We start from the raw sequence: 12,210 nt of genomic DNA on the forward strand, positions 1-12,210 counted from the left end.
TGGTCAAGAACGGATATGGCTTGTTCACAGCAGCATCGACATGCTCCCCTCCCCCTTCCATCCCATTGCTATCCTGGCCATGGCAGTGACCTACTGTTAGATGGATCATCCGGGGCTCTCTTACCTGCACAGCTCTGCTGAGGCTCCCAGTGCACTTTGATGCCTTCTCTCTGGCAGGCACGGGTGTATGCCAGAAATGACTCACAATAACAGTTTTTATGGACTGGACATTCACACATGTCTGTCACACAGGACCTATTGGTCACAAGAGAGAAAATAACATTTTAATATATCAAATTATCAGGGACTTGAAATGATAATCCTGAAAATAGATACGTAGGAATTAGTACAAATATTCTGTAGGCAATCTTAGTGCTTAACGCCTCTGAACACTGTGATAATCGGGTTTTGTTTCTTTGAGAGGACTATCCCAAAGAACTTGTTGCTATGTCAAAAATGTTTTAATATTCCTGCTGTTCAAAGAATTAGCCACTACCTGTATCTGGCCACTGAAGACTTGGCATATGGCTGGAGCCAATGGGCAACTAAATATCCGATTTGACTTAATCTTAATACCATGGCTGTAAACAGCCACCGGACCTAGAGGCTGCCCTACTGACAAGGCAGCTCCTGGAGCACAGGCATCATCAACATGCTGGCATTTGTGACTGTAATGACACAAGAATGGTTGGCTGGAGAGATGGTCAAGAGCACTGACCGCTCTTCCAGAGGCTCAGGGTTCACCCACATGGCAGCTCACAACTGTCTGTAACTTCAAGACCTGACACCCTCACACAGACATACATGCAGGCAAAACACCAATGTACACAAAATAAAAATAAATAAATTACAAAAAAAGAAGAATGGTCGACTCTACTGTAACAAAGCCAAGAACACTGAGCAATTTGATAAAAGCATGAAAGCCCATGGCGTTGGGATGTGCAATTAGCATTTGCTCTTGCAATGTCTTGCACCCCAGTCTCATCTTCAGGATACAGAATAATGAATTCCCAAAAAAGCAAGCATTTCCAATACTTAATTAGGTTGAGCAAGGAAGAGGATTGAAGGTTAAATATGAAAATGAATGGCCAAGATATCAATTAAGCTGAAATATGTTTAAAGGCAAACAAGTTCTCAAACATCTCAACTAGACAGACATAATGAATTTGCATCATGATAGAATATTACAGATTACAAAATACTTTGGCAGATTATCTGTCACAGAATAATAAACAAGGCCTACTGAGTAGCATTCCAGTGTTATAAATGAAGGGATCATTTTACTCAAACAGATGTGCCCACATTCACACTTTTAACCAGTGAAAGAGCAAATCAAATTCTGCTTCCTGACTTTGAGCATTCTACCCTTATTATATCATGCTACAGTCCTCACCTCTATAGGCAAATACAGCATTCAACAATTTTGAGTTGAATGTAAGGGAACTCCCAAGATTAATATAATTAAGCTATCTTACTTTTTTCATGTCTTTGTTCAGCAATTTCCTTCCTTGCTGAACCAATTTCAAGGCTGAATGAATAAAAATAATCAAGATTTTAATGACACATATGAACCTGAAAAGTATTTGGGCCATGGCCATCCAGTGTCAACACACTGTGAGGCACATGATCTACTGGTTGTAGAGAGAGGCCAGTTAGCACTAGGTGCTAGTTGGTATATATAGCACCTGGTTATAAATAAGAATGAAAGAGCAGAAACTATATTTTAAAAGTCTATGGTAGTGCAGTATAACTGGGTAGTCCAGCATTGAAACAGTCTTCAGAGATGGGGACTAATGGAGACAAAGGGACCCAGGGTAGAAACAAGAAGAGCCTTTTGCACTTCACAGATGACTACTGCCTTAGACACAAAGGCCACAACTGAGAAATGGATCTCTCTCCTTTCTGTGGTGATCAAAGCTGCATTTCTTCATACTTTGACCCACCTTCACTACAGAAATCCTATAAAATCATAGTCTAGCCAATGTATCCAGGCACTGAACACAGGGTGGTGTCTTTGCACTGGATGGTGTCTCTACATTTCCAAAGAAAAGCCAGATTAATCTTGCTCTTAAAGTAGCTAATCCATGTTGCCTGTGCATCCTTCTAATGGATCTTGTTTCCTTTCATGTTTCAGTGTTCGTTCCAGAAACCCCACACCTATCAACTTCACGCTCAGACTTTACAAAGAGCGTGCTTGGTGGACCCAGGCTCTCCTCTATTGTCGTTCTCGCCTTACATCTATAATAGGCTTTTGTCTCCCTTTTTGTGGCCTGTGCAGAGGTCTTTCCCATGGACACACAGACTCACTGGCATGGTACAGGCAAAATGGCATCTAATGGACCTGGGAAATGATGGAGTTATATGGGAAAGACAAGGTCCAAATAAAGATTCTTATTTTCAACTGGGAAATTGTATACCTACAAGACTCGTAATCCATGTAAACAGAGACTTCAGATATAAGGATTTCCAGAACAATGGATTCTAAGAAAGAGGGCAATAACCTACCCTGCCCACAACAGGGGCCCATTAAAACAAACTTTGGTGACTGTCCAATGACGTACTCTACAGCTATTGCACTGATGTTTTGGAAATGTTAAAATATGGAAAATATTCAGGGTAGATTAACAGGGGGACAAGCAGTATAAAATTCAATATTGTATAATCACAGAAACAAAATAAATGAAAATAGATATGCTTTAAATAAAATATCAATACTAAGTATTCATAATGGCTCTCTTGGGAGGCATAATTATAGCTCTCATTTTTTAACTCTCTACAATTAATACATCTCATGTCTAAAAAAATATCAAAAGAAGCATAGAATGCATTTATATTTAAAATCACAATTTAGGAACTAGAGTTGTATGATAGGGTAAACAATCAGAGAAATTCACAGTGTCCATTTATTGGTCTTAGTTTTTAAATAATTCCACTGAAATATTCCTAGTCTATATTGGGACTGTTGATAGACTTAGATTAGATTCACTTTATGCTGTCTTCACACCACTCTCCTGATACTAAGAACTTTACATCCAGACAGATGGGACAGATAACAAAATAATTATGTATACTTTTGCTGGTTACAAAGGAATTTATTACCAGAAAACTAAAAGCATCTTGAAATGCACTTCAAATCAACTTCAGGAGAGGGAATGACTGTTACTCAACTGTTCCATTCATGTTTATCACACTTAATAATTCAGTGTTGGAAAATGTAGTTTATGACATGAGGCACTGAACTGATACACATTTCTGGGACATTATTGTCATTTCTTTAATTGATAGACATCAATATTATATAATGTATATAACCATGTTATATCTTAAGTAGCAAGATTTTAATGACTTAATGTTGCTGCGATTTATTGCTTTTATGGTTCTGCTTTTACAACATTCCTTTGTCATGGTTGTGTTCTAATAAATGAGGAGTTTGTCAAGAGACTCAGCTGTCATTGTGCCAATGGGGAGACAGACTGCCTACACTGAGCTTCGCCAGAAAGGATCTGAAGGTCGAACTACCTGACTCCTCTTTGGGTTTTCTCTGTAAACGGCTTCACAACAACAGGAATATAGAAGACAGAGATGGGGGAAAGATGCCAGAACTACTAGAAAAAGAAAAAATAAATACTTATAGAACTTCTGAATTCTTATAGGGAGATTTAAGATCCCCTTCTGGCTTCTCTCCCAGAGAAAATAGACTAAAAAATAAATGTTGTGTCTGTCACCAAACAAGCCAGTAGAGGAGAAACCGACTGGAGACTAGGCATCCTCATAAGGCCCCTTGCCCTTGGTGTGACAAGATAGGGTCCTGGAAGGTCACTGCTCTGAGATTAAAAGCACTCCAGACCAGAATCCCAGATGTTGTTCCTGGAATGAGGAAACCCCCTGTGCCAGTTGGCTTCTAACTCAAACATAATCATCAATGAGATGGAGCCTTGGGTTAATCATGAAGATGCAATCATCAAGGGTTCAGAAACTGCCAGCTGGATTCATCAGTCCTGATTGAAATCTTGGAAAGGAAATCTCCCAGATGAAGTATCTCCCATAGACCCTTGGGAAACTCAATGCCCAAGAGACCTCAAAACCTATTCAAATGAGCAGATGAATAAGAGTTTTACTGTTTGCTCATCATTCTCTAAAAGCCATGCCTTGCTTGTCGTCTTTTGCTCAGGGACATTTGTGTGCTTATTGGTCTCTGACTTCCTATATTGGAAGTGAAATGAAATGAAAACTAATTCCTTGTATGGGCCCAAAACAGTAGAAAAGGTAACTTTGGGTCAGTGAACTCCTTCCCTCTTCGAGAACTTCCTGATTTCTATGGTGGTCAGCTCTTCTTTAAGGGGATACCAGGAATTGATTACAGTAGTATATTAATCCAGCCAAAGCAAGTTTCTTCATCTTAACCTAGGTTGCTAAATGGGTATTTTCTTATGGCCTGGCTACAAAGTAAAATTCAAGCCATGTTAACACCACCATCCCTTCTAGCAAGCAGCTCTAGACTTGGAGCTTCAGATTTTCATGATGAAGGGGTTACACTCATCACAATCTCAGTAGTGGTTGTTGGAGTCTTCAGACCTTGTGTATCTAACTGCTGTCTTATTTTGTCTGTTCTCAGGTACAATCTATTCATCTTCAGAAGACCCTTCAGCAGTCTGAGTCCATGTATTTGTGTCTCTTTGATTGTTCTCCAAGGCCTGTGAGTTACCAAGAGTGGAGAGTGGAGTCCTTAAACCTTTCTATGCCCATTTCAACCAGAAGTAGTCAGATTAACTTGATTCCCAACTCCTGAATGATTCTGAGTTTCAATTCTTAAGGGGATGGTTATATACTGAGTTTGATATTAGCAAGATTCAATGTCATTAGGACTGGACCCTCTTTCATAGTTAACAACTTGTAAAATTCAAAGACTGCAACTGTAGGACTCAAAGTAGGAGTCAAAATAATGGGAACTGAGTCATATCCCTGGCCCAGAATTTCACTAACAGATAACCATATGAATCTTATAAGAATATTATTTAACTGGAGGTTTCCTTAAAGAATAAAGACTCCCCTGTAAGGCTCAATTCAAATGGGCATGTCCATTAATTTCATAAGAAAACACCTCAGGGAAGTAATCTGCTTTGAATGTGGATCAGCATGACGATCTCTTTGACTACTGTCTACTCTTACTCCCCAAGAGTGCTCCTCTTTACTCTGCAATAAACTATCTTTTACACTAACATATACATATATGCACATTTACATACATATTATATGTATGATATAAATAAAAACTACCAAGGACTTGGGCCTCAAGCATTCTCTTTACAGTGTACTTTCCATCCATATATCCATCTTTTGTAGTGTATATAGAAGTAGATTTTTCTGATTCATGCACCTGGCTCCTGGTATGTTCCTGCAGGCTCTGTGTGTAAGGTTCACACAGACAATCATGCCAGCAAAATGGCAAGAGTGACACGAGTAACAGCATGTCAGCACAGGCCATCTCATGTGTGTGTGTGTGTGTGTGTGTGTGTGTGTGTGTGTGTGTGTGTGTGTTAGTAGTTCACTGACTCCTTGAAAACATGTCTTAATATTTCAACTCATTATCAACCCCAGGTCCACCATCTGTGATCAGATCCCTCTCTGAAGTCAAATTCATCCCAATTTCTTGGCAGGGAAACCAACACCACCACTACTACCTCAGCAAAGCTCAAAGGTTGTAGCCACTGGCCCTACTTGGCTGTCTAAATAGTAAATCACAGTGAAATAAAGTTTCAGTCCATTTGTATAGTCATACTAGACACACTTGCCTGGTGACCACTGTAATGGACAATTCATAACCTTTTCATAAACATAGAAGGTTCTCTTGAGTGGTACTTTCCAGAACTCAGCTCCATTAGAACAGGAGAAGTTACCCTTGTAATCATAGAAAGATTCCTAATTGTAGTCAGATAGAATCAAGGTCACCCCTGCCTTCTAACTGGTACATTAAAAGGATGCTCATCCTAATGATTGGAGAGCAGAATCAGAAGAGACACCAATTCAATGCCAGCCTGGGCTACATAGTGGGATCCTCTCTTAAAAACAACAAAAAGGAAAGTTCCCATTTCTTGGCATCAAATCAAGATCCCTAGAAACCTAGAGTTCAGTCTACTACTCTTACTCCTTTACATTTACCAGATCATAGAGAGCATCCCATCAACCCTGGGTCACCTTCCTACCTTGCTAGGCTGCTTCGTTTGTTTGTTTACTTGCTTGATGATTCAGTCCTTTCAAGCTCAGTTCAAATTCCTCACATGTTCTCCCTGACTAGCCCTGGAAAGGATAGCCACACACTCCTGAGCCCCAGGCTCATGGCACCTGTGGTGGGTGCTTAGACTTATATAACTTTCTTTTCTCTTGCAGATGAGGAATGTGTCTAGTTCTTCTAGATCTAGGCAATATTTTGAACATGTAGCTTTGTTAGTATCCAGAAAAGCATAAAGCACAGATGAAAGAGGTGCGATTACCTTGTAGGACTCACAGGGTTCAGCACTTCCCTCACAGACCATGGCTATACATAGGGGAGGGGGCTCACAGGGTTCAGCACTTCCTCATAGGCCATGGCTACACAACGGGGGGGGGGTCCCCCCACAGGGTTCAGCATTTGTTTCACAGACCATGACTACATAAGACCCACAAATAAGCTGCTTCTGTGGGAATCCTTTCTGCTTTTGTTTTTATTTGGAGCTTCTTACAACCCAGTCCTATCTCCTAGATGATTTTTTTTCTTAATTTAGTGACTGTTGGAAAACAGGACATGATGAGATAAATCTGCTTTAATGTATTTCCAGAAAAGCACATGTTCATTATGGTAAGAATAACCTATAGCATTCTGTGTTATTAAAAAGCTTCTAGTACTGCTAAAATAAACATGGCTATGCTTCCTAGCAACGGCAAAGCCAAGCCCTCCTCCCTCTGCCTTTGCTGGTAATAAGAGCCACTTGTGATGCATGGTGATGAGTGCCTCTGCTTCCAGACAATGTGATAAAAGGGAAGAAGGATTAACCTTTGGGAATCTTTGCTCTGCTTCCAGGAGAACAGCAATCAAGTCAGCAGAGACAGTGGTCAGCCACAGAGGAGCGCTTTCTCCTCCACTACCAGGGAGGGACTTTGGCTGGTCTGTGTCTGTCGACCTACAGATCATCTTTCCTGAGACTAAGGACTAAGGGGGCAACACTTGGCAGCAGGAGGAGAATGAGAGAACTGCATGTGGCCACGACTGATCTAGTTACTCATGTCTGCGAAGTTCTCAGAAGCCGGTCGAACTAGCTGAGGCTGGTTGGTCCCTGGGAAATGAGGAGAAGAGGCCAAAGAGAAGTGATGGGAGACAGCCCTGGCCAAGAGGGTCAGTCACCATGAGACTACTACCAGCTTCACCTGCACTTGAACCCTTAAAATTCTGCCTCATCGATCTAACCCACGTTTCAAAGAAGCATCTAGATTTGGTAACAAAGGTAAGGTGAGATATCCGTTATCACATAAAGCATAAAAAACAACCACCACCACAACAAATTCATCCAGGTAGCAGCTGTAAATATCCTCCTCGAAACTACGCAGACACTTAAACATGCTTTTCCTTTGGCCATCCAATGATCAAGAGGGAAAACAGTACTGTAACATGACAATTGAGGTTACCGGATTCAATGACATGGGCCGAGGTGTGAGGTGCTTAGTTAGGTTGTTAATGAAAGGGCAGGAAAGCTTGCAGAACCAAAGCAGGAGGACATTTTTATTTCCTTCCAGATCCTTTCTGGACCAGCTACACCTTGGCACCATTTTGGCATTTGTCCACTGTGGCTCAAGTACTGGTCAGACTATTAGAACTTCTAAGATTGCTAGGGCAGTACTCCAAGGCTGGCCTCTCTGTAGGGTGTGAACAGAGCCACAGAGTGCTGAGGTGGGAGTCACTCAGCTTTTCTTGCTACAGACACAAAACTGGTCTCGGGCCAAACCTCACCACTTCTCTCCTCCACCCTGCCCTCAGTTAGACCTTTGGCTGACTCCTACCTAAAAGGAATGAACTCATGGAGCCTGTGCTTGTCAAAAGCAGAAAGCAAAACACATAGACTAAGAGAGAGAGAGAGAGAGAGAGAGAGAGAGAGAGAGAGAGAGAGAGAGAGAAGAAGAAGAAGAAGAAGAAGAAGAAGAAGAAGAAGAAGAAGAAGAAGAGAAGAGAAGAGAAGAGAAGAGAAGAGAAGAGAAGAGAAGTGAAGAGAAGAGAAGAGAAGAGACTAAACATCAAATAAAGTTGGTTATGGCAGAAAGCCAGTGCAATTGGAAAGCTGTGAACAGATTCTGTGGGGTGTGGCCTGGGTGTCCATAAGGCCTTCCTGTTGTAAGATACATGAGATGGACCTTAAGCATCTGTGGAATTTGCTTGGTTACAGAACAAGGACAAGGAAATTCCAAGAAAAAGACGCATGGGGTAGAGTATCCAGATCATCACATTCTGGATTGGATAGCCACAGGGTCAACCTCCCAACACACACACACACACACACACACACACACACACACACACACACACACACACAAGTCTTACCAGACAGTTGTGTGGCCTAGAGGACAGTCTGGCACACCATCTGGCTATGACATTTCTTTCTTCTAGGGATCCAGTTCTCTAGGGATCAGGCCTGCCTCCTGGAGCAGCCCAGGATGAGATGAGCCACTGTGTGCCAGGCTGCAATGAGCCTCCCATTGCTTCTTGGGGGTTCTTGTTCAAGCTTGTATAGTTACCTTCCTGCCTTCAGGGTCCTTCCTTCCTTGAAACCTGCCCCATTCTTGCTTTGAGAAAGATGAAGATGTAACAAGGAAGGTAAGAAAAGAAGCCTTACCAAGCCATCTGGACTAGAGTTACCTACAGCAAGCCCTTCTGGAACCACCTGACTCTTATGCTTGTTACACGATTCTGCACACAAAGAACTTTTTTAAAAGCCTCCTTTAGACTACGAATACTGAGAAATCCTGGTTTGTTTTCTACGTTGTAAGACAGAGTCTCACTATGTAACCCAGGTTGCTGTAGACCTACCTCTCAATCCTCCTGCCACTGTCCATTGTGTGCTGGAAATACTGGGCGTGCACTAATACACTTCACACAAATTGATTCTTTAATCATCATAGCACTGCCTGAGAGACAAAGGGCATTGTCTGCATAGCAAAAGCCAGCAGAGTATAAGAAACCACAGTGGCCATTATCATCTGATCTGCATTGGAAGGTGTGATGTTTGTGGGCTAATGTAGGTTTCTGTGATTACAGAAACTTATTTTTAAAGGTGACAATGCCTACCAGTCTTTTTTTAAAAAAAAACTTTTTAAAGCTAATTTGAGTAATCATATAAAACAGCAGGTCTCTTTATAAAACTTTCATATATGTATATCATTGTACTTTGCTCATGTGCATACACCTTGCCTCATTCCACAACCCCTTTCTGCACATGTGACATGTGACACGTGTCTCCCTTTCCCCTCTCATTACCTTTCTTGTCCCCTCTTCCCTTTGGATAGCTTCCTTCCCCTACACAGCATCTTCTATTTTTATATAAGGATGTGAATTTTAAAAAGAAGTCCTCTGTACATCTGTCCATCAGAGTTATGATTTTAACAGCCATCATGCCTAAAGGTGTCCCCTTCTCATAAGGTCGTATGTCGTACCACATGTGCCTATCATGACACTGGTCCTACAGGTGATGCTGGCACAACTTCCGTTTATCTCATACTTAGGCTACAACTCCAAAGATACCCGGATCAGAAACCCTAATCCAACATTCTTGATACAAGAAGCATTGGGGATTTCAGATTTTTCCAGATGATTTTGAAACATTTATTTAAACATAACCAGACATTTCAGACATGAAAGCCAAGTCTAAACCCCAAATTAATTTTGTTTTACATAAACCCTACATACATATCTATAGTGGCTTTATATTCCCCTTAGTACACTTGTTGTTTAAGTAAAACCTGTGCCATGCAGCGAGGTGTGGAATTTGTGGAACTTTCCACTTGAGGCATCATATTGGCACTCAAAAGCTTCAGGTTTTGAAGCATGCTCACCTTGTATAACCTGTAATATGGTTAGGCATAGCCCCTTAGCTATGGATTGCTTCAGGTGGGGGCATCATTTTCTTAAATGGTGTAGCCATTGGGGAAGAATAAGGAGTTCAGGAGGAAATGAAGGAGATAATATCACAGGGTAAGAGAGCATGAATTATAATGTATATATGTTTGCAACTGTCAAGTGAATATTCCAAAACAAAGAAATACCTCTTAGAAGATGAGCTGTCCTTGCTCAAGTGTGAGAAACAGCTGTACCAGGAAGAACTTGACCATGATTACAGATATTTGCTACAATGTCACTCCTCTAGAAAAAACTCACTGAGTCTCATTGGCAGATATTGTTAAAGGAGGGTCTCACTCACCAGCCAGAAGGAAACCTGGTCACTACCCCCCTCTAGTGGCCACAAGTTAGAGTACCTGGTAACAGTAAATTTTCATCCCAACATTTGCTTCTAAATCAGAGAAGTCTCACTTTTTTGGAGGGTGAATGATAAAGGACCACACACAAAAAAATGGCTGTCTGGCAGAAAATCAGTCACTTTTCTCTTAAATTCATGTTCAATCCATCACTGTCACTCTCACCATAAAACAATTGTAGGGCCAGTTGACTAAAGTCCTGTAATCTGAGTGCCTGCCCCTGGCACCTGCCAAGAAGGCTGGGAGCTGGGAATCTCTGAGGCACATGCCTCCAGAGGTCAGGGCGAGTGCAGTATGTCCTTGTACAAGTGGAAGAAGCCTAAACTCTATCTCTTAAACAATCTCCTTTTGCTAAAGCATTGAATTGAGTTTTATGCATTTTTGCTTGAAAACAAAACAACAAAAATCCTTAAGTACAACCTGCCCAACCTAAGAGAAACATCTTCCACTGTAAAGGGAAGGAAAGCCAAAGTGACCAGGCTATCCCATGACACTTCTGGCCACTATGTGGGGGATTTTTCTCCACCTAAGGTTCTCAGCTCTGTCCTCTATTGTAATTCAATTCTGACCCTAACTATTATCATGGCTATTAGAAAGTATCCTGATGGACAGCCAAAGGGAAGAGATCAGAGCCCCAAATACTGGGGGGAGGAAGGGGCACAGAGATCTTGCCATGTCCAGTAGGGCCCCTTCCAGGGAGGGGTGCACAGCTTTCCTGCCCTCCTACTGGGTTACTCCTCATACCTAACAATCTGGAAGCACTCTGAGCTTGATCTTTCTCGGGATTTTGTTGAGGCTTCATTTCATAGTTGAGTCATCTCTTCAGTTGCCCTTGGTAGTCAACTTACAGGCTCTCTCATCTCACCCCAGACCTTCTGGTATAGTGGTGAAAGAGACAGGGCTAGGAGACAGGTGAGGTCCTGGGCCCAAGGCGCAAGGGTGTCCTTGCTCTTGGACTCCAGAAAGTGCTGGACAAACATTTGAAAGCAAGTGCCTTCTTGGTCTCCGGGAGGAGGAGACACCACTATCTCTTGGAAAGGCAGCGTATGCAGATGCAAGTTTCTGCATTGTATGGTGGTGTATCTGTGGGAGCTAGAGGAAGGGCAGTCACATGACCATGAGACTAGAAAGGGGACAGCAAGGGAGGAAGCAGCTTGGATAGTATAACAGAGCACATGCGACACAAACATGGAAAGGAAACACAGAAGGTGGGGGATGCAGGCAGTGAGATGGGGGTGGGGCAGAGTCAACCAGAGCAGATATGGATGGAAATTCCATAAGGAGGGGTTGGGGAAGTGGCTCCGTCAGTAATGAACTTGGCTTACTAGTAAAACGACCTGCATTCGGTCCCCAGAACTCACATAAAACTATCAGCATGGTAGCAAATGCTTGTAATCTCAGTGCTGAGGAAGCAGAGACGGGAGGATCCCTGGGGCTTGAGGGCCAGTTAGTCCAGCCTAATTAGTGGGCTCCAGGCCAATAAGGGGTGGATGGCGTGCCTGAGAATGATAAGAAAGGTTGTTCTTTGGCCTTAATGTGACCACAATCACCTGAACACAAACATGCACCTGCACAAGGCACACACATATGCACACATAAATTTTCAATGTCATAGAGAAACCTATTACTCTATATGCTAATTAAACATGAAATAAATATTAGAAATAGAGATGCTACCTTTGTGAGAAGTGGGGTAAAAAGGCACGCTAATTTCTC

The 12,210-nt window shown here is 42.0% G+C and overlaps 1 protein-coding gene across 1 annotated transcript in view; it reads right to left on the bottom strand.

The window, feature by feature from the left end:
- Window positions 1-12,210, bottom strand: part of Bmper (BMP binding endothelial regulator) — a 252,291-nt gene that overhangs the window by 13,147 nt on the left and 226,934 nt on the right. The window contains exon 14 of the mRNA XM_028872563.2: window positions 125-255. Within this exon, the coding sequence (XP_028728396.1) occupies window positions 125-255 (131 nt within the window). The remainder of the gene's footprint in view (window positions 1-124; window positions 256-12,210) is intronic.

The sequence above is a fragment of the Peromyscus leucopus genome, chromosome 7 (genome assembly GCF_004664715.2).
Source record: "Peromyscus leucopus breed LL Stock chromosome 7, UCI_PerLeu_2.1, whole genome shotgun sequence".
Lineage (NCBI taxonomy): Eukaryota > Metazoa > Chordata > Mammalia > Rodentia > Cricetidae > Peromyscus > Peromyscus leucopus.